We start from the raw sequence: 22,455 nt of genomic DNA, 5'->3' as shown, positions 1-22,455 counted from the left end.
ATGCTTTCCTTCTTCAGGAAATCAGTGACAGATGGTCTTTTCAGCCTGCAGACTAGGAACCTTGGAGACAGAAACTTTGACACCAAACTTGATGCTCTTGGAATGATAGATGGAAGCGGTGAGCTTTCCACAATCGATTCTGAGGAATCAGTTATGGACAGGTGGGAGTAGAGGCAAAAGATTAAGGCAAATGACTTGCAGTTGCTGAAATTTTGCCTTGAGGGTCCTTAGGTGTCTCTGGGGACACCCAACTATAGGTGAGAGACATCGTAAGAAAAGTTATTTTGAGTTGCTGCATAGGCATTTTACAGTGTGACAACCCTGCTCACATCCACAGTCTGGACATTTAAGATAAGGACCTGAGCTTAGGATTTCTGCCCCAAGTTTCCACTTTGCTTTTCCCAGGGCACCTTTTCAAATAACCAGTTAGAGTTGAGCCCTTGAAAAGTTACTGATCTCTCCACCGCCTTATTGGTAATAGGTGCTTGCTACCCTAATCTCTATCTCCTGACTCGGACAGGGAACTGCCCTTCCCCCAGCTCACTGTGCCTTCCTTCTAACCAACCCCCTAATACCGTAAGTAATTCTGGGATCTGTAAGTAATAAACCTTGTGACTCGACTTTTTTAGTGCAAGTGTATTGAAACTGTGCTTTCGAACAAAACAACCCTAAGGTTTTCACACCCCCAATGTGGGAGCTTGCATGCTGACAGATCTACCTGCCAACCCAGTGTGGGTGGCTTGTGCCTCCTCATTCAGCAGGTCATAATCTGCACACTTTTTTTTTTTTTTGCCACATGCTCAAATATTTATTAGCAAGCAGGCAAACTTTAATCTGCATATTCTTAATTTAATACGCCAGCTATGGATCTCCCAACACAAACATATTTTTTTTTGATGAGTACTTCACCATATTTTTAAAAGCAAGGTATAATTGACATATAACATTAAATTAGTTCCGTGTGTAAAACAGAATAATTCAATATTTGTATATATTGAAATCACCACAATAATTCTAATTAATATCCATCACCACTCATAGTTACAAATTTTTTCTTGTGATGAGAACTTTTAATATCTACTCTCTTAGCAACTTTCAAATACACGATACAGTTTTATTAACTATAGTCACTATGCTATCCATTATATCCATGACTTATTTATTTTATGACTGAAAGTTTGTCCCTTTTAGCCACCTTTGCCCATTTTACAAACCCCACTTCCCTGCCTCTGGAAACCACCAATCTCTTCTCTGTATCCATGAGTTTGAGTTTTATTTTTTTTTGTTTTTTTTTAATTTCTAAGAGTCTACGTATAAGTGAGATCGTATAGTATTTGTCTTTTTCTATCTGACTTATTTAACTTAGCATAAAGTCCTCAAGATTCCATCTATGTTGTCGTAAATGGCAAGATTTCCTTCTTTTTTATGGCTGAATAATGTTTCATTGTACATATATACCAAGTTTTCTTTATTCAGTCAACTAAAGATGGACACTTAGGATGCTTCCATGTGTTGGCTATTGTAAACAATACTGCAATAATTATGCAGATATCTTTTTGAATTAGTGTTTTCATTTCCTTCAGATAAATACCCAGAAGTGGAGTTCCTGGATCATATGGTAGCTCTATTTTTAATTTTTTGAGGAGCCTCTTGTCCTTGAAGGAGAATATTCTCTCCCTAGACTTCTTCAGTCTCTCTTCACTCATAGGGTCTTTTTTTCTTCTCCCCAGAGATTTCCAACCTTGGAGGATCTGGAATTTTTAAGTTATTTATATATAGATGCTTTTATTATGGAAGGTAATAATAAAAGCATCTATATATAAATAACTTAAAAATTCCAAGATGGTTGCCTCCATCTTGGCAGATCTACTCACATAGGGCCTGAGTCCATACCATCAAGAGACAATTACTAAAAGGAAGAAAGGTAAGGTACCATTCTATCACAGCTGGAATTAAAAACTAAAGCTACTGATTATACAAAAGGCCTTGCTTTGGACTTTATGCAAAGCATTTCAATGACACTCAGAGAAGACTGATTTATTAAGTTCTAACAATTCTCATTCTAATACCAACTTGAGAACTTCAAGGAGGTTTAACTTTCAAGGAAAGGAGAATTCAATTCAACGCGGGTTTATTGTTTGTTGTATTAACACTAAGCTAAGTACTGTAGACCCTTCAAAAGAAGTATCAGCTTTGCTACTTTATCTCAAGAAGCTTCGTGTTTCATTGGGGCAATTGTATATTAATCTTCAAATAATTAGAGAACAATATCAGACACAGTTCCCCACAGAAGTAACTGTAAAAGAGATGAGACTGGGAAGGTGATTACATCTCCAGATAGCCCAAAACATTTTTCTAGAGAAGGAAGGAAGTGGGGAAAGGGCAGTGAAAGTTTGCAATTGAATTGGAAAGATAGAAGGAAAGCTATTTAAGGAAATTTAATTACTACAAGTAATATTCTTCAAGACATTTCAAGATGAAAGGAAAGGAAAGTTGGGTAGGCAAGACTGGAAAATAAAACATTGAGGAGGGAAACTGGATTTTTTTACTTTCATTATTGTTTTAAAGTTATATTTGACTTCTGCCAAAGTACAGCCTTTGACATAAGACCATACAGGGTTTTCCAGGAATTAGAAAGTGTAGAAGTTCTGCTGCATCAATGCCTAGAACTTTTTCCATTTGACAATTTCTTGTTCTCAGCCATGACCTTGTTTCCATGTGCTCTAACTGGGTCTCTATGAAGCTTATGGATTGAAAACTCTCTTGCTTTTAAATGCTTAAGAATAAGAAAGTTGCTGCTATTGGTGCCTGTCTAACACATGTAGGTGTTTAGTAGGAATGATTAAATGTTTTGAAGCTCATTTCTGGTGAAAATTCATGAAGAATAGCATCTTAATATTTTGTGTAATTAGACCATGATGTATTGATTTCATTCTCTGTTTTTTACTGTGTTGGTTACTCTTAGGATGTAAATTATGGCTTGAGTAGGGGAGTATTTAGTACCAAACTAGGTACTTCAGTTGAGAGTAAGTGTGTGTGTTCTCAGAATCACGTCGTAGGGTGCTGAAATATAGCATGTGGTTTCAGCCTTTTTTCTCTAATTGCGGAAGGACCTGTCCTAACTGAGGGACCATTTCTTTGGCTTGGGGGGGCGGGGCTCACAAAATGGCCACATTCTTTGGCACTGTCCTGGTCTCATGAAAAGATACTGAGACTTGAGGAGAGGGAGAAGCCAACGCTCCACCCGAATGGAAATAGAGAAGCGGGGCTAAAGGGACAGTGGTTCTCTCCTTGTCTCCTGGCAACTGTTTAAGTTTCCCTGTTCATAGAGAAATAATGTAGCTTATGTTTGAATCGATTTTTTAAATTATTGGAATTTTATATTTAAATAGTTAAAATTCTGTCAGCTCATGAATGGACTGGTCCAGGAGAAGCCATGGTTCCACTGGCTCACTGGCCTTAGGACAGTCCATTTGTTTTATCTTTCATTTGCTTTGAGCACTTTGGGTCCCAGTTTTGAGATAAATTCTGTGCAAAAATGGGAAGAAGTAATCCTTATGGCTGCTATTTGTGAAGAAAAACTTGCTGAATATCTTCTCCAGAGGCAGTTGAGTCTGAGGTTGGAATCACTGCTGAAGAGAACAAATGACAGTTTTGCACCACAAAGATATTAGTTATCATAGTTGTTTTTCTTATACGATAGTAACTGATTCTTTAAATATGATTGAATTCCAAGATTATGTCTCTATTTGGGCAAAATGAAATTTCTGATGTTGAAATTTGTATATTAATTTGTTGTTTTCATTTTCCAATGTAAGAACTGCTGATGAGGTGAAATGATTGTGTGGTTTTATTATAGTTTGTGTATTAGTCAGGGTTCTCCACAGAAACAGAACCAATAGGAAATATACAAACATACACATACCTATATACAGAAAGAGACATATTTATCATAAGGAATTGATTGGGGAGACCAGCAAATCTTAAGTTTACAGGGCAGGTCAGCAGGCTGGAGATTGAGTTGGTGTTGCAGCTTGAGATCAAAGGCAGCCTGGAGTGAGAATTTCATCATCTTTGGGGGGACCTTGGTCTTTTTTTACGTAAGGCCTTCAACTGATTGGAGGAGACCCACGCATGTTATGGAGGCTAATCTGCTTTACTCAAAGTCTACTGATTTAAATATTAATCACATCTTAAAAAAATATCTTCATAGCAACATCTAGACTGGTGTTTGACCAAAATCTGGGTACCGTGGCCTAGCCAAGTCAACAGATAAAATTAATCATCACAGCTTTCGAATTAATAAGTTTTTGTAAAAACTTATGTATATGTTTACAACAAGTACATACACTGGAATGAATGAGAATTCATACTAAACTAAATTATCAGATTAAAAGACAAACATATTTTTGAGACTTAGATGTTTAGTGCTCACATAGACTTTTTAATCTCCAGGACTGTAAAGGTCAGAGATCATATTCTTTAGGTGAGTTTTCCCCAGTCCCGGGCCTGCCATCCCATCTCCCACTGCCGTAATTGCCATTTGCAGCTTTGTTCCTCTTCCACTCTCTCCGAAGATGGAGTTTGTGATGGAGACTCCGGTTTACCTATCCATTGTATGGTCTGGCTTGGGACTCTAAATCTGACTCAACCCTTATATTTTACAGAAGGGAAAACAGGCTCAGAGGGAACTCTTGAACAGAGTTTGTTCACTGCAGTGAGATTCAGTGTGATATTTTTAATCACTTTATTTTAGAAGTCATTTATCCTAAAGAAAATAAAACGCCTATTACAAAAGTGACAATCCATGAAGGCAACTCTAGAGCAATATTATTGCAAGTTGTAATTGAGGTAAACAGTCAAGATAAAAGTTTAGCTAGCTCACAGCTTCCTATGAGCTATAAACCCGTATCACAACAACTTTTGAGTCATCCCAATTTGAACATTCTTATTGTTTTCATGTGCAAGAGGAAGTGTTTAAGTGCAAAATATAGCAGTTTATAAACAAAGTCCCTGCCTTTCAGGTTGGATTTAAGAAATGATAATAATGGAAATAATAAATAATTAATAATGATAATTAATAGTAATAATTACAAAAGGATGAATATAATTACTGTGTACAAGGCCACTGTTCTCAACACAGGCGTTTTCTCATTTATATCTTCCTATATATCCTTTGTGGGTACAGATAAGGAAATAATATACTCAGAGTCTCTGAGGAAGGTTCAGCTACAGACTTCAGTTGGATTGCCTCAGGTCCCCAATCCATGCTCCTAGCGCCACTGGTCTGGGGCGGGCTTGGCCAAAGCTGCACTTTCTCTTTGAGAAACAGGGCAAGGGTCATTTGCAATGTGATTTCCCAATTTAAGTTGACAGGGGGCCACTTCAACTCAGAGACTGGGTTAATTCGGTTGGGTGAGGTGAAAAAACAATTTGATGGTTTGTTAAATTCACCTTGCTAAAAAAGAAAGATGAGGAGGAGGCCTCGTCCATAGGTTGAAGTATTTGTGCTCTTCCTGCTGACACAATCAGAGTTTCGAAAACTATTTGCCCTCATAACAACTGTTAAAGAATCATTCTTGCTATTACGAATCCTGTGCCTAATGTACCAACAGGAGTATCAACTAGTAATTAAGTAATCCATGCCTTCTGTTCCTGCTGTAACTATTTATTAGGCGCACTTGTAGGGGGGACTTGTGTAGCAATTCTCGGGCCAGGTGCTCTCGGCGCGATGTGCTGGCACACTCCCACGACCACACGCGGAGCCGGGGAGAAGCTACCCTCCTACTGTACAGGTCTGGGAGGAGCCTGGCGGCGCTGCTCGCAATCGCGCAGGGTGGGATGCAGCCGCGTTGATCGCTGAGCACTGCGGCGCAGTTGGTTTTCTCGCGGCGGAGCTGGACGCGCGCGGCCGCGATGAGCTGGGAATTGCTGCTGGCGCTGGTGGCGCTGCTCGCATTTGTGGTGCAGCTGCTGTACTTCTTGCGAGCCGATGGCGACCTAACCCTGCTGTGGGCCGAGTGGCAGGGGCGACGCCCAGGTGAGGACTTTTAGACGCACACTCGGGCTCCGTGCAGCCGAGTCTCTGCTGCCTCTGCATCTCTCTGGGTGGCGTGGAGCTTCCACGCGGCAAGGCTGAGCCTTTTTTCAGGGGCTGCGGGTCAGGGAGCTGGTTGCCAGAGTAAGACAGCATTGGAATTGGCGGGGCGCCCCCAGGACCCTGAATTTTTACCGGGGTCCGAGAGATTCTGATGCAGTGTCGGAAGATGGTACTTTCAGAAGCGGCGCGTCTCCCCGATTTGTAAGGGAGCCTGCTTCTGAGGACTGGAGCTCCGTTTTTCTGCCCCCCAGAAGTTGTTTATCCTTCACTTCTCACTCTCCTGGAGTTTTGCAATAGCAAAATTTGAGGTTGTCAACGAAAAGAAGACCTGAACCTCTGTAAATTTAGGAAAAGAGTTTTGATTTGGGCCAGAGATTATGCCCGAGAGCAGAGCTCCAAGAAGCCTTGAAATGGTGCTGTAACTTGGAAAAGTGAGGGCTGCTTATGTAAGTAGAGGGGTAAGCGAGAAGTACATACATTTCAGTGATGGACGGTTTTATATCAGGTGGAAAGGATGTACAGATAAGGTTGAGTCGTGCCCCCTGGCATCAGGGGGTCTGAGAATAGAGTTTGGAAACATTTATTCTTCAGGGCACACTTTCAATCAGGATGCAAAAGGAACAGGCACTGCTTTCTGTAATCATTTATTTCTCATGTTGAAACTGTTGGTTGTTAATTATCCCCATGGAATGAGCCCAGGAATCTGAAAGGCTCTTTATTCTCTTTTGGTTACTGATTTTTAGTTAGAGCAGTTAAAACACCCTTTCTTTCTCAAAGTGATCTGGAGTTATCCATCCACTCACTCATTGGAACACAAAGTATAACCCTAGAAAGAAATGGGTGGGCATTTGCTTGGAGCAAGTTCACTATTGGTACACTGAGTAGCATTGCTCCTGTCCTACTTGTATCTGTGCCCTGCTTAATACTAGATGTTCATTTACAGAACACACTCTATGTGCTAAGCATTGTGCTTGACCTTTTAAACATGAACCTTTATCCTTTACAATAACTCTTACGAGGTAGGCTTTATTAATCGAGGTAGGCTTTATTATCTTCCAGGTAACAAAATTAATTTTCAGAGAAATTTAAAGAGCTTCCCAAAGCTAGGTTTTGAATTCATTATGGCTGGGGGAAGTGAGATTTCCTTGGACTAAGTTTCCTATATGAAAATACTCATCACGTGAGAGGGTTTGCTTGGAAGTGATAGTATGCTTAAAAATGGGGCCAGGAGGGAAGGGGAGCCCTATAGCTTCCATGGGGGTGAAAATTGGTTCTTGGGGACCAAAAAAGAAATGTACAGCTCAACCCTACCCTCAAAATCTTTTTCCTCAGTATTTCATTTCTCTCATGGATTTTTTTTTGGGGGGGTAAGGAAATAATATGTGCAATATTGATGTTATTGAGTTCATAGAAAATATACTACACATACCCAAGGTCAGTGCTCTGGCAAAGTAGTATGGTTGGCTGACTTTCACTTAATCATTAGCTGCATCTCAGCAGATGGAATGCACTGTGCCTACTGGTTGCCATGTGGATGTTGGTGTTTGATCTTCAGTGCTTTTGTATTAACTTGGACTTTGAGAATTATATAAGAATAGTTTACATTTTTTTATTTAATTCTACAAAAATTATTCAACCCATTAATTATGTCAGGAGCTGAAAAGGAAAAACTTTGACAATATTTAGCAGCTAAATTAAAAGTTATTTTCACGTATCGAGCAAAAGGTAAAAGTTAAGGTGACTAAACAAATTTTAAGAAGTTTATTTAATTTTTTTCAATCTTTTCATTTTACTGGAAAAACAAAAGTTTTTGAAGGATTTTTAACAGATTGCTACTATTATGTAGTCATATAATCTGCTAATTTGCATATTTTTGATTACATTACCATTTATCTAAATAAATACATTACATTAAAAGTTATTCAGCAAATACAGTCATAAAATTCAGTTGAATGTTAATAGTTTTTAACTTAATTTTTAAATTTAGCCATTCTTAAACCTGCATCGACTGAAGAGTAAACTTTATAGAACTCCTTATGTAGAAAGCACAGATATATGTACAGTACATAGATATACAGTATATCTATGGAATTAAAATTTCATGGAAGAGTTATTAGGGAATAAAATGACTAAAAGGACTCCTGGGGGGTGGGGGTGGTGATGAATAAAAGTTAAATGAACATGGAGATAGACTCAGATTCTCCAAGCAGCTCAGACTAGAAAGATGGGCAAACTCTATCAAGGTGAAAAATAATTTATCCTCCTCATCTTCTCAATAGGTTTGTTACTTTTTGTTACTTTTAAAAATAGACAATATACTCACATAATAGAAAATTAAAAATACAAAAGGACATACAGTGAAAACTCAAGTTCTTTCCCACCTCTGTCATGCAGCCACAGTACGCCTCTCTGGAGGTAACCACCATTTCCCACTTTTTATGTATCCTTCTAGAGAAATTCTCTGCATTTCAAAACATATATCTCACATGATAACATTTAAGGTTGACTAATTTTAGATAATGCACTTTGATCTAGACAAGAGGTCTTGGCACAAGTCCAGGGTAGGAAGTCTCAACAGCAGTTTATGTGAGGAAAACGCAGGTTTTAGTTGACAGGAACCTCAATAGGAGTCAACTGTGAAGTGACTGCCAGAAAAAATTAGGCAAGCCTACGAGATGTTTAGTATCTGAAGCAGCAAACTGCAAACAACAACAGCAACAGATGTCTTTGGTCACCTGCTTGTATGTGTTACCTTCTGTGCTCTGCACTGGGGACATAGCAGTGACTGATCCAGCCACTGTCTAGGTCCTCACAGAGCCTGTCTTCTGGGGGGCAAGAGGAGGAATTTAGTCAGCTGACCCTGCTCTGAATTGTCTAGACCCCATGAGAATCCTGTGTCCTGCTCTGGTTAGCTCTCTTCGATAGAGACATTGGCGAACTAGAGTTTGTGCAGAGGGTTGTGTGTAGAAGTGTGAGGAAACCTGATGCAAGCTAGCTTTACTGAAAATGAAATACACTTCTTATCTGGGAGAGTAGGCTGCCAAAAGTGGTCAACGTTGAAGTACATTTTCAGAAGAGAGAGCAGGCTGCCAAGTGCTTTGGGATCTTTTATTTTGCCTGCAAGGCTTTGGTTTGCCCTTCCTCTACAAGCCTTGACAGATAGGTGTTTTGTATAACTTTTCTGAGCATCTGTATACTCAGAAAAGTGCATTATGCACTTGGTTTGCCCATAAGGGGTTAAAACAGCAATGTAAAGTTATGATGATGTTCGTATAATGAAGCAGAGGTGAATTCTAGGTCACACTAGCTGTCCTGCACATGCCTATGTTGAGGAATTTCCCTGTCGTTGCCTTGCTGTTGTGTCAGGTCCCACGGTTAAGTCTAGGCTATTTTTCATTTTGGCTGTCCTGGGAGGGCCCCTAGTGTAACTCTTACCTCAATCTGAGTGAAGGTAGCAGAAAGTGGAGGTGTTTATTTAAAGAAGCAAGAGAGAAGAGGACTTAGGGAGGACATAACAGCTCTCTCCAAAGACATAAGGGATTGTCATGTGCAAGACAGGCTCGATTTATTCTTTCCGAAGCCACAAAGCAGAACTGCGGCTAGTCAGTAGAAGTTAAAGGTGTCTTACATCACTATAAGAAAGAATACTTGACCCCCTTGAATGCTTAGATGGGTCCAAAAAAGGAGTGAGTGTCGCAGAAGTAACTAGCTTCCTCAGTCTGTGAGGGAATTAAGAAGAGACTAGTCAACAGCCTGAGGAGAGAATTCTCAAACTGGGTTGGGGGTTGAACTATGTTTCTTTCCAACTCTGAGAATCTGTTTTCAGAGTCTCTTAAGCAAAGGCCATTGGGTGTGTGTCAGATTCTGTGGAATTGGTAAACAAAAGTTGGTGCTAAATAAAAAAGTTTTTTTCTTCAGGGTGGGAAGAAAGATGCCAGAACTACAGGTGTACTAAGGTGAACATGAGCCTAGGGATTTTCATCATTGGATTTAAATAATATTTGCATATCTGGGTAAAAATGAAATGTTAGTTCTATGCTAGTTAGTAAATAGTTCCAAACAAACTATATTTACCTTAGAGTCTGAGTATTGCAGAACTTTGGAGCAATGAATAGTTGATGAATGAATAAATGACTATCTGAATATACATTCTGCTATTCCTGAGGAAGTCCTTCAGGAATGTGGCTCAATTGTGCCTTTCCATGATGATACCATATCATATGATAGGAAAGCATTGTGTCCTAGACGTAATATTTGGGATGTTTCTATCTTTAGTTCAGATATTTATATGAAACCTCTTTTCTGGGGACAAATTCCATTTTCCTGAATGGCTAAGGAACATTTGGGTCTAAAAATATTGATCATATTAAAATATGGGCACCACAGGCCAGTGGTCAGAGTATGGGCTTTGGAGCTAGATATACCTGGACTCATATCCCAGCTCTGCTAGTGTTCTTGGTTGTTTATTCAACAGTTGTTTATGAAGTCCTGTCTATGTTCCAGTGTGGTAGGCACTGAGGACACCAGGGTCCCAGCCTTAAGGGAGTTTACAGTCTAGTGGGATAAATTAATGTATGTAAAGCTAACAATTAATGTATGTAAAGCTAACTTTCCTTTTTTTTTTATAAAATGAGATAATTTTTATTTCACAAGGTTTTTGTGAGAGTTTTAATAAAGTAATATGTGTAAACACATAGGAAGTCATGAAAAAATGTTAAGCCATTATAGTTAGTAACCCCATGGCCCCTGGCTAGAGATATTGGAACAGACAAGTTATTGAGTTATTCTATGTTTTGCTGCTGAAAAGTCCATTTGTTAAACAATTTAGCAGCTGTTAGAGTTGACATTTTATTAAGCACTGAATATGTGTCAGACACTGCTCTGAGAACTTTACATGTTTTAACTCATTTTCTCAACAGTTCTACGGAGAAGGTTTTATAATTAATCCCATTTTCCAGTTGTGGAAAATTAAGGCACCAAATTCTCACACAGGAGCATTTCACTGCTGTGTGTGATGGAGCTGGGGTTTGAACCCTGGCAGTCTCTAGAGCTTATACTGTCAACCTGATAGAGGTCTTAGAATTGCTTGACTAAAGCAGTAAACTAGTGTCCTGATTTTTAATTTTTCTGATCGAAAACCAGAAGTGTGTGTGTTAAGTGATACCTTATGTGTTATTTTTGATAACATATTTTAATAAATACAGCACACAAGAACATTGCACCACAGTGGCTCTATGAATTCAGAGAGAGTGGCTGTTATCTCCTGTAGTGCTAATGAGTTTTTCATTGGACCAAAGGCAAATAAACTCTTGTCATGGCTTTATTACTATAATGTTTTTACAGTATTTAAAAACATAATTGGGCAAGCAGAGTACAGCATTTTATCTCAATGTCATATGCGTTTTATTTTGGGTGAATTACTGGGTTCTTCTAAGGTGAAAGCACAGGCATTTGGAAAATACTTTTACAAAATGACCTTTACTTGATAGGCACTGGATATGATTGACATATGGGGAAAACATGACTTTAAATCTCCAGGATGGTTCCACCATACCATAGAGTAGAAATTAGCATATTCAGATTCATCATCAATACCTCCATTGTAGGAAATTAGAATAATAGAATTGAAAACTGGACGGGAACTTAAGTGATCATCTTATGAGTCCCTCATTTTATGGAAAAGGAAAGTGAGAAAGGAAGGTCTACACAGACTTTCTATTTACTTAGCCTTATTTTTCTCGATCAAATACAGAGGTAAGTAGAGCTTTGAAGTGAGACGGTGGAGTTATAAGGCTTACCTTGAAGTAAAGTCTGGAAAAATCATCCAAGAGTCTGGAATACACAAAATAGCGTGATAACTGTTACTAGTATGATTTGTATTCATGCTTTCTTTTTTTATTGGGTAGGAGTTGTTTTCTTAGGATATTTAATTTAAAAAACTTTAAAAAATTGCTTTATTGAGATATGATTATCACATAAAAAACTGTAGTTAATGCATACAACTTGATGAGTTTGTGGGTAAGTATACACCTGTGAAATCACCACAATCAAGGCCAATAACATAGGATATTAAAAATTTTAAGCTCTACACATTCTATCTTCGTATTTAGAGGTATTGTTTAAAACACTTTTTTTTTCTTGCTGACCTTTGATTATGGGTGTAATTCATAGTTTGTTTTCTCTCCTCAATCCTCACTCTTTTCTCAATAGAACAGGAGCTGACCAACAAGGTGATCTGGGTGACTGGCGCATCAAGTGGGATTGGTGAGGAGCTGGCTTACCAGCTGTCTAAACTAGATGTTTCTCTTGTGCTGTCAGCGAGAAGAGTACATGAGCTGGAAAGGGTGAAAAGAAAATGCCTTGGTAAGTAAATCTAAAACAACAGCAATGCTTCCTAGAAGTAAATCGGAATCCAAACTCAAATTCAGCTGTGGGAATTTCAGAGGTACAAGTGGGGTTTTCCTGAGCGGTATCATCTGGTTCCAAATGCTCCAAGTACTTTTGTCATTCTCTTAATTAGCCGCTCCTGCCTTTTTCTTCTCTCTTTCTGCTACCTTTCTACTTTTTTTTTTTCCTGCACTGATTCTTGGCATTAGGGAGTGACCACCAATTCTCTCAAATGTCGGTGGATTTTTAGTAACCAAATGCCTTATATTTTTATCTTAGAGAAAGAATAATTTGGTTCTTATGTATGACATCCATGTATGTAACCAGAAAAGTTAAATTAGAAAGGGTCGTGACTCATTTTGCTAAAATGTCAGATATTAAAGTCATATGAGATGGTATAAGATTTTTGTTAAAAAGGATAAAAGAACAGGAAAGGAATTAAATTTAAAAAATACAATTTGAGATTTTTCATGTTCATATATAGGGCAACAATGAATTTTTGTTTATTTGGGTTTTATTGTAATGTTCATATTTACAAGCAGCATCAAGTAATAGTTATTATTTTTCATGGGACATTTAGTATCTAAAATGAGGTAATTTTGAATTTTCCAGCAGACCATTTTTTTGGTCATCTGCCTGTTATTCTTTACAATTTTTTCTTTCAGAGTGCTGATGGAACTAACTACTTGGAAATGAGAGTTAGTTACCAGAGCCACAATGCCTCTTTCATAATATTGCTTTCAAAAGCCTCTGGCATTTCTGCCCTGGGCCACTGCTTGTGGTAGTTGCTCCTCTACTGTTGAGACTTGCAGGTCCTACACTGGCAGAGATGAAGCATATTAGCATTTCTTAGATGGAATGAGGCTGTTTTCCTTTTATCTGTCAGATCACTGGTGCAAAGTTTTCTATTTCTTTTAAGACAGTTAAATGTTTCTAAATTTTACTCCTTTGCCCAAGAAGCCTTTATACCTCTTGTATTTTCTCTACTTGCTTGTTTTTCTTATTGGCATTACGTGTATTTCAAGGTTAGAGGCCAAGAAAATTAGTTTCATTTTTTTTTTTTTTAAGGAACAGAAATAGAAAGGAACAGTATAGTATAGCTCGTTTGGTTGGGAATTTCAGGATTATATCCTTTTCCTTGTTTGCCTCCTGGAATCCTTATCCTCCAGAAGGAAATTTCTATGTGTTGAGTCACTGGAGGACTCTGAGCTTCTTACTGATTTTAAGCATAAGTAGTCTTTATTTTTTAATGTGTGTAAAAGGGCAGCTAAACTTTGCGAACCTATCATAAAACAAATGTGCCTTGTACTTCTAAGGAAAATGATCTAAATTTTTTGCTTTTTAAAGCATGTATTATAATCTTGACTTCTTCTAGAATCTATTCCAATGTTATACTATTTATATACAAAGTGAAGAGAGCCATTTTACTTCCTGTGTACCCAGCCAGCATTTTGTCCAATAGGATCTTGCCATATTACCATCAGCCCTCTTCTTGGTCACTGAAAGAAATTCTTCTACAGGGCCACCCTGTAGAAATGAGTTTGTTGCCAAGTCTGGTTGTAGGGTGGGTGTTAATGCGAGTAGCAATGATTTCCACAATAATTTTTAAATGTCTTTATTTAGAGAATGGCAATTTAAAAGGAAAAGATATACTTGTTTTGCCTCTTGACCTGAAGGACACGAGTTCCCATGAAGCTGCTACCAAAGCAGTTGTTAAGGAGTTTGGTAAAGTAAGTAGCATTTTGAATTGATGTCTTGCTTTTAAGTAGCTGCAAAAGAGAGTCCCGTCTGTAGTGCTATCATTCAAAGGGCTTTAGGCAAATGGATCCAGGCAGTGAGATCAAGGGATCAAGGCCCATAAGTTGGGCCTCCAAATCTGAGTTTTTGGCTTTGTGTAATTAGTACTTTTCATACCTTATCAAGTACTAACTCCTGCATGTAGGACAAAAGGAGCTAAAAATTCACTGTGCCTTTTATTTTTATGATATATTACTTTCCATAAAAAGTCACTTAAAATAGGAATTTAAGTCTATAGGCAAATTGATTTTTATTTTATCTTTTAATTGCTGACTTCTGGAAATACGCCATTCTGTTCTAGTGGTTCTTCAAGTTAACAATATAAGCAACCATCCCTAGGTATTCCCTCAGTCCATTTACGGGTCACCCCAAAATGCTCCTTTTCTAATATTTTTTTACTAGATCGACATTCTGGTCAACAATAGTGGAAGAAGCCATTGTTCTTGGTGTTTGGAAACCAGCATGGATATCTACAGAGAGCTAATAGAGCTTAACTACTTAGGGACGATATCCTTGACAAAGTGTGTTCTGCCTCACATGGTCAAGAGGAAGCAAGGAAAGATTATTACTGTGACTAGCATCCTGGGACACGTCTCTATGCCCGTTTCTAGTGCATATTGTGCCAGCAAACATGCTCTTCGGGTAAGGCTGCTCAAACTCAACTTTGATAGAACTGACTTAAGTGTTTATGGGGGATATGGTCATTACTGCAGGAAGTCATTGGAACTGGTCAGAGACCCAAGGAGATCTTTGGTAGAAGACATTCCAGAAGATGCTCAAAGACTTCAGCCTCACATACCTCTTCCTAATTCAACAAACATGTATTGAGCACCTACACTGTACCATGCACTACAAAAGATGATAAGATATGGTCCTTGCTCTCAAGAAATATAGTCGAGTCCAGGGGTCTCCAACCCCTGGGCCATTGACTAGTACTTGTCTGTGGCCTGTTAGGAACTGGGCTACACAGCAGGAGGTGAGCAGTGGGAGAGTGAGCAAAGCTTTATCTGTATTTGCAGCCACTCCCAAGTACTAGCATCACTGCTTCAGCTCCAACTCAGGTCATCAGGCATTAGATTCTCATAGGAGCACTGGTCCCTGGTGTCCAAAAGGTTAGGCCACTGGTCTAGTCAACATATCACCCTTCGCCTTCTCAGTTCTACCATGTCTTCATGGCAAATTTGGGGTCTACTTCTCATTTCTTCTACACACACTTTAGGGTGTAGTTTTCTCCCCATTTCTGTGACTTCTTGTTCTTTCCCCCTTTGTAGGTGGGGTTTATTTTACCTAGTCTAAACATAAAAGCATGTCAGAAATAGAAACTGCCCACTGGATGATTAGCCCTGGGCTTCATATTCTTACTGGGGCTAGCTTTGACTCTATTTACCTTGGATTTATTGGAAGAAGAAAATCTAGTCAAGGCAGAGGCTAGGAGAAAAGCTTGATTTGAGTTGCTTAACTTATGAGATGTGAATATTAGAAACAAGTGCATTTTTAATGTTGGCTAAGAGTAGATATGAAGAAATATTATTAAACTATAACATGGAACAAATTAAATCATAAGGCTAAGAGTAGGCAAATGATTAAAGGAGATACATAATTTGTAATTAATGCTGCTGAAAGTCAGTTAATATAGAATGTTTCAGTGTTGGAATGATGAGATGCAATAGCCGAATGATCATTAGTTTTATAAAATTCGAAGCTTTGGTTCTTCTTTCTGATGTAAGAAGCAGATATTTGATGAGAGTGATGAAATAGAATGTTACATTGATGATTTCCTTTCATTTTGTAATAGGGTATCAGTCACTTCCTGCAGAGCAGTTGGGCAAGTCTCAGGCTGTTAGATAAGGGAAGGTGGCTGCCCCACCTGTTTGGCACCAAGTATCTCATAAGACATGCGAGATGCTTTCAGTCAAACAATATGGCCTGCTCTTCAAGACACTGTTACTGGATTTGATCCTCTGATACAATGCGGCAGGTTGAGAATAGTTAGTTATACTAGTAGCTGAACACTGGCACCAGAAGGCTCTTGGAAGAACACATTTCCTTCTCTGAATCCCATCAAGCTATAGAGTGAGCTTGTTTGTCTCTGAAAAGTTCACATGCTATACTAAATGTGATTTCAAACAAGGAGAGGTTTTACTGTGTGATGGATTGGCTCTCACAGTGTCCTCTCTCTTGCTAAAGGGGGAAGCAGAAGGTTAAGGCTATGGGAGTTCATTCATTTAGGGAGCTTTTTTTTCCCTATCCACCTGAGTCAGGCACTGTATTAGTCTGACAGCATGAACCATCATAGGCTGTTTTTGTTAGGGATCAGCATTAAGGGCTGGTAATTATTTAATTTTGTTGGTTCATAAATGAATGTACCCTATTAGCTGTTTAGGCTTTTCAGTAGTTAGCTTATACCAGTATAGTCTTGGAACATTTCCTAATTTAGGACAAGAGAAGAGGGGAAGTAGATGTTTACTCTGTATTTGGTTTAGAAATGGCCAGTATCTTTAAGTCTAGGGAGTCTTACTACCCAGAAAAGATGGATGTTGGCTGAAACTAATTGTTAAAATTTTAATAAAATAGAAAAAGTTGAATTCTTCCTCAGTGAGAGTTTCTGTTGAGTACTAATCCCCTCTCACTCTCTCTTGCCCCAATATCAGTACTTTAGACCACTTGGAGGGATAGAAGGAAACCAAACCTGAGTGATGCTCAGTGGAGAACATGTACTCCTTTTGGAGTGGGGAGATGGGGATTAGATTAGTGTAAGGAGGGTGTATCAGAATCTCCAGGGGGTAGTTTTTCACCTATCTAGCACTTACCATAAAAATCACTGATGGCATGAGCCACCACTACCAAAGAGGTGAATCATTCATACCCGGAAAGAGCTATGAATGCCAGTTCTAGATTGCCTCTAGTCTTACAGTTAAAAATGCCTAATAAGCCTGCACGATTACATTTCCTGTCCTTTACTCAGGTATTTCAGAACATACTTCTATAATGTGCTATTGTCCTTCATCAAATGTTGAAGTAATTTCATGCTAATATACTTATCTGTATTTTAAAAAAATTTCCTTTCTTCTTTTCTTTTTTTTTTTTTGCTTACTAGGGTTTTTTAAATTCCCTCAGAATTGAACTTGCCACATACCCAGGTATAGTAGTTTCTAACATTTGCCCAGGACCTGTGCAATCAAATATTATGAAGAATTCCTTAACTAAAGATGTCACAACGGTAAAAATTTTTAGTTGGGGTATAAATTGAGTGGTTTAGTAGTTACATATTGGTGTTATATCACTATGCCTTATGGTTTTCATGTTAGAACTGCTTAAAACTTATTTACAAAACTTAATTGATGACATTTGGAAAATTGTTAAGGTTAACTGATAGTGCTTTGGCAGACAGTTTTAATCAAGGCTAAAGAAATTGCTAAGATCCTGCTTATAAGTAATCCAGTATGATGTGATCTAAAAACCTATCAATTCACAAATTATAGCAATACTGAAAAGTTCTCTGTGTAGCTGAATTTTAGTATATTAAATCTTACTGGGCTTTTAAAGAGGAATTACGGTGAAAGAGCTTAGAAGAAGCCTTGTTGAATTGTGATGATTTTAGGTTAGCCTCACCCAGGTCTGTGATTCCCTCAGCTCAGATTACAAGTAATAATTTATCAAATGAATAGCAAATGTCTTGTGAAGAATCCAGTCTCACTTAATAATACAAAATCCCTCTAAAGACCATGAAATTTTCCTTCTTCTCCATGAAGATTTATACTGAGACAAATGTAAGTATTACTGCTTCTATATAAATGGCCACAGATATAATTTATATTTTCGCATTGTCTGTGGAGGCTTTAAGGTACAATAGGATAAGCACCCGATTATAGGAATCAAGGTGCTTGGGATGTAGACCTGGTTATTACAATGATCTGTGTAAACACAGATGAGTTACTATCTTTCTGGGCCTCAGTTTATTTATGAATGGTAGCAGGTTAACCAGGTTAGCAGTACCAGGTTTCTTTACTACCAAAAAATCACTTTTATCTTTTATCTCCATTTGACTCCCATGAACTCTATGCTTTATAGAATTTCATTTGTTAAATATATATGTTAATAATTTGTTAAAAAATTTTTATTACTAAAGGGATATATACTTGTTAAGTACATTAAGATGATACAATTCTAATTAAAAGCAAAGAAACTTCATCTTTTAATTAGGGTGCATAATCTTATCTGGTAAGTGCATGATTCTTGTTAGGCTTTTTGAAATGACAAAGAGCTGACAGACATCCATTAGTATCTATTGGAGATTCCTAAGGGGCATGAAGTCACATTAAAGGACTCACTCAGCTAAATAACTGCTGGGTCCTTTCTAGCTTAAAAATTCTGTGAAATACCTTATACAAATACTCAGCATTCTCTTAATTGTCAAAAATTTCTTAGATTTTAGGTCATAATGGAGACCAGTATCGCCAGATGGTGACCAGTCGTTGTGTGTGGCTGATACTAATCAGCATGGCCAATGATTTGAAAGAGGTTTGGATTGCGGAGCAGCCTTTTTTGTTAATGTTGTATTTGTGCCAATATATGCCAACCTGGTCCTCGTGGGTAATAAATAAAGTAGGGAAGAGGATTGAGAACTTTAATAATAGTGTGGTAAGAACAATTTATATATTTCTTAATACATACTGATCTTGTAAGAAAGTATGAAATTTTCTAGTGCTTAAAAACTTTCCTTACTAACCCTCCACCAACTTCATGATATAAATACAAAATATAAAAAGGATTCTATCCTCCATGCATGTCTGTTGGTTTACTACTGGTCTTGGAGAAAGTTTTCTACAAGGTAAAGTCAAATCAATTGCCATTTTTTCTTCTACTGTTTGACCAGTATATGTGCCAGATGTTCTTTCTCCTCACAGACTCCTACTCATCTTACAAGTGTCAGCTCTGGTGTAGTAACCTCCTTAGTTTGATAACTGGCTTTCTCTCTCATTTCTCCCCAGAATGATGTGAACCTCAGCCCCGTGTTTACCTGTTAAAATATTTACTGAGCTTTTAAAATAGATGCACTTTCACTGCATAGTACTGGTTACTTTGACTTGTTCTGGAAGTACTTGGCACATCTGAGATGTGCCTATGTCCATGTCTAAGAAAATATGCTGGTCACTCATTCTTTCAGCATTCATTATTAAAGAGAAGTGAGGAATATTATGAACTATTTCTGAGAAGAGTGTCACCACTGAAAGAATTTAATATGTCAACAGCACAGGAAATGTAATGAGTTAAGCCAAATATTATATATATGATTACGCAAAGGTTATTTCTGTGGATGGTTTTATCGAAGTATTTCTTTCAGTGATTACTACCTGCTTTTAGAAAAAAGTTAGTAGGGATTGATATCTAAAGAGAATTATAAAATGGGATCATACCATACGTATCATTATCTAAGCTAGCACTATTTAAGCAATCCAGGAATTGTTAGACATTTTAATTTGCTCCATCTTTTTGCAGAACAGTAAAAATGAATTACTGACAAAAGCAAAAACCAAAATGCTTAAAGAAACTTAAAGGTTATTAAAACTTCTGTGATGCACTAACCTGTCCAGAGCTTGAAAAATCACGAAGGTGTGGGGCTACACATTTTCTACTAACCTGTACTGTGGACCAGTTTGCTTTGGGCCGAATCACTTATAAGTGTTTTGGTAATGTTGGGGCTTGATAGTGTGGCATGGTTCTAAAGGTACAGCTTCATCAAAGATTACATCTGAGTTTTAATAGTGGTATTGTGCTCAGTGATGGATAAGAGTTAAGAGGGAAAGGCCACCTTCTAGGGAGGTGATATAGTATCTGGTGCCAGGCTACCTGGGTTGAAATTCCAGCTCTACCCTATTCTCCTCCCATGACCTCAGTTACTTCTCTGTAAGTCAATATCCTCATCTACAAAATGAAGATTAATGATGACAATAGCACCTAGTCATAGAATTGTTGTGGGGATAGAATGAGTTAGTATGTGGAAAACTCTTAAATATACCTTCGGGTATAATGCTTATAAAGGATTAGCTGTTAATGCTTTTGTTTTGATGGTAGCAGGATATCTAGCTAATAGATAGTAAAGATTAAAGAGTTAAATAATAGGGCAGAGAGACAATACATTATAGAAATAATTGTTTCGGAGGTGAAAGAAGGACCAGGGCCTAGAGTTTCAGTACCACTGTAGCAGTTGTTCTTTCAGGAATGTCCGTAAGAAGGTTATTTTGCTTTGTTTACAGAATATGTAACTGTAAAATAGAAACATTACTCAGTAATCTAGCATTTGATTACATCTAACATTTGCCAAAAACTATGGCCTTTCTCTTCCTACCACCATTTAAAAAATATTGCTTATTATGAGGCCTTACTGCTTTATCAATTTTTTATGATAAAATGGGCATCCTTTCATTTGGCAGTACCATTTCTGAGATAATATCTCATTCTTTACACAAAAACCATAGTTTTGAAAATTGTTTCACATTTTTTACTCATTTCTATCCTCTTTGCTTTCCTCCCCATTATTTTCTGTTGTGTATATTCATCTTCGTATTGCAATTTGTTTATAAGTATCTAAGTTAAGAGAATGCCAATGTAATTTATCCTAAACTAAATATACTTAGTGATAATACTTGAATGTTTCTGTCTTTCAAGTTAGGGACTGTATGTCTGGAACTTTGTTTTGATAAATCTTTATTATTTTTAGGGATCGAGAACAATAGCTGCATTGAGTTTTGTCATAATTTTTGTCTTAGTGCAAATTCTGGTAAGTAATACTGAATCTTAGGGGTATTGAGTTGCCTTGCTGATTTACATTTTAAGCAATATACTAAAAGTTTGCATATCATTTTCGAGTTATCTATCAAATATTTCTATTTAAATACTCCGATTCTTTGTAATTATTAAGGCAAGTCAGTGTCAGTATGATATACTGTTCTAAAACATTAATAATAGAGATTTCAGCATTTCCAAAATGATATGAGTAGATTCTTACCAATGATAGTGGAGATAATAATGCTAAGCTCATTAGATATTTTTGTGTAGATCTAGAATTTTAGCTATGATTTTTATTCTAATTTAAGCATTTGCCACAGTTTTATAAGGATTCTCAACAGTGAATCATAATGATATAGCTCCTCAAAACAGAATTGTCAGAAATTGGGGTAAATACAAGGAGGGACTGATTCGTGTTACTGTCACTTTTACAGTATACAGATGATTTTAGAATCTGGAAGACAAAACGTGATTGAAGAAGTACTTACATTTTTTAAGCCACTGGAAAGAGAAATAGAAAACATGAAAAATAGCCATCTTCTTATGCACTTAAGACTAACTTGTGATTTTATTTCTTAATAATACAACTTTCAACATGTAATAAATAACAAATAAAGATTGTGATGAATCTTGTAATAGATATAGTAAGTAATACATACTTCATTCTTGGATAAAAGAACATTTTAACATACTCTAGCTTTTAGTCCAAAAAGTTATACTTTAACATTGCTGTACTGAATGAACTGTTCCACATACTGAATAAATGGAAAAATAAAAATCTGATCACTACATTTCAAATAATGTCCATCATTTCTAAAGAGAATGTTATTGCGTACTACTAACCTAGTAAGCTACTATGGATTTAATTGTAAATAAAATAAGAGGTGGAAGAAATTCATGTCTCAAGTGATATTCATTGTACATCCTCCTTATAAGTAACTGTAAAAAGTTCATAAGCAGCTAGAGAATGAAAATAAAATCCTGATCACATTATGAAAAATTTTCTCCCATCTCTGTTTTTAGTTCAGATACCTTAAGACACTAGTAACTGGTAGTCCTATCGGTTAAGTCATTCTTCAGAAGCAGTATATTCAGTTGAAAAGAAAAGAGTGGCCTCTAGCAGTCATACATACTCAGGTTACCCTAACATTACTAATCCTGTGAGTAGTAAATGATGAATGGGATAAATCCCTTCTTTCATGTGTATCAAAAGGATACTTGGAAAAAACTTTATTGGAATAGATTTTATTAAAAATTTTTAAGGTTTTTTAATTAAAGTATATGAAAATAAACTAATTATATGAAAATGAACAGACCATGTTAAATGTTAAAATAAAACAGCACAAAGTTTGAAAATACTATAAAATTTAATTGTATTTCAG

The 22,455-nt window shown here is 37.2% G+C and overlaps 1 protein-coding gene across 2 annotated transcripts; it reads left to right on the top strand.

The window, feature by feature from the left end:
* Positions 1–5,745: 5,745 nt before the first annotated feature.
* On the top strand, positions 5,746–21,967 carry DHRS7 (dehydrogenase/reductase 7). Of its 2 annotated transcripts, XM_039864241.1 has the most exons (8): positions 5,750–6,040; positions 12,311–12,463; positions 14,111–14,217; positions 14,687–14,926; positions 17,382–17,504; positions 18,713–18,925; positions 21,006–21,065; positions 21,508–21,967. In XM_039864241.1, the coding sequence occupies exons 1-8, from the start codon at positions 5,917–5,919 to the stop codon at positions 21,547–21,549; spliced, it is 1,062 nt and encodes a 353-aa protein (XP_039720175.1). In that variant the 5' UTR covers positions 5,750–5,916; the 3' UTR covers positions 21,550–21,967. The 2 variants fall into 2 exon arrangements, with proteins under 2 accessions (XP_039720185.1, XP_039720175.1); XM_039864251.1 differs by lacking the exon at positions 17,382–17,504 and having other exon boundaries at positions 5,746–6,040.
* Positions 21,968–22,455: the final 488 nt, after the last annotated feature.

Source organism: Pteropus medius, unplaced genomic scaffold (genome assembly GCF_902729225.1).
Source record: "Pteropus medius unplaced genomic scaffold, Ma_sr-lr_union100, whole genome shotgun sequence".
NCBI lineage: Eukaryota > Metazoa > Chordata > Mammalia > Chiroptera > Pteropodidae > Pteropus > Pteropus medius.
Note: the sequence above shows the minus strand (reverse complement) of the source record. Positions and strands in the feature narration are given on the sequence as shown.

Excerpts from the sequence above, each read along its gene's own strand:
- DHRS7 (XM_039864241.1), top strand. The coding sequence starts at position 5,917 with ATGAGCTGGGAATTGCTGCTGGCGCTGGTGGCGCTGCTCGCATTTGTG. Across the intron at positions 12,464-14,110 it reads GGTGAAAAGAAAATGCCTTG|AGAATGGCAATTTAAAAGGA; the intron begins GTAAGTAAATCT and ends GTCTTTATTTAG. Across the intron at positions 14,927-17,381 it reads CCAGCAAACATGCTCTTCGG|GGTTTTTTAAATTCCCTCAG; the intron begins GTAAGGCTGCTC and ends TTTGCTTACTAG.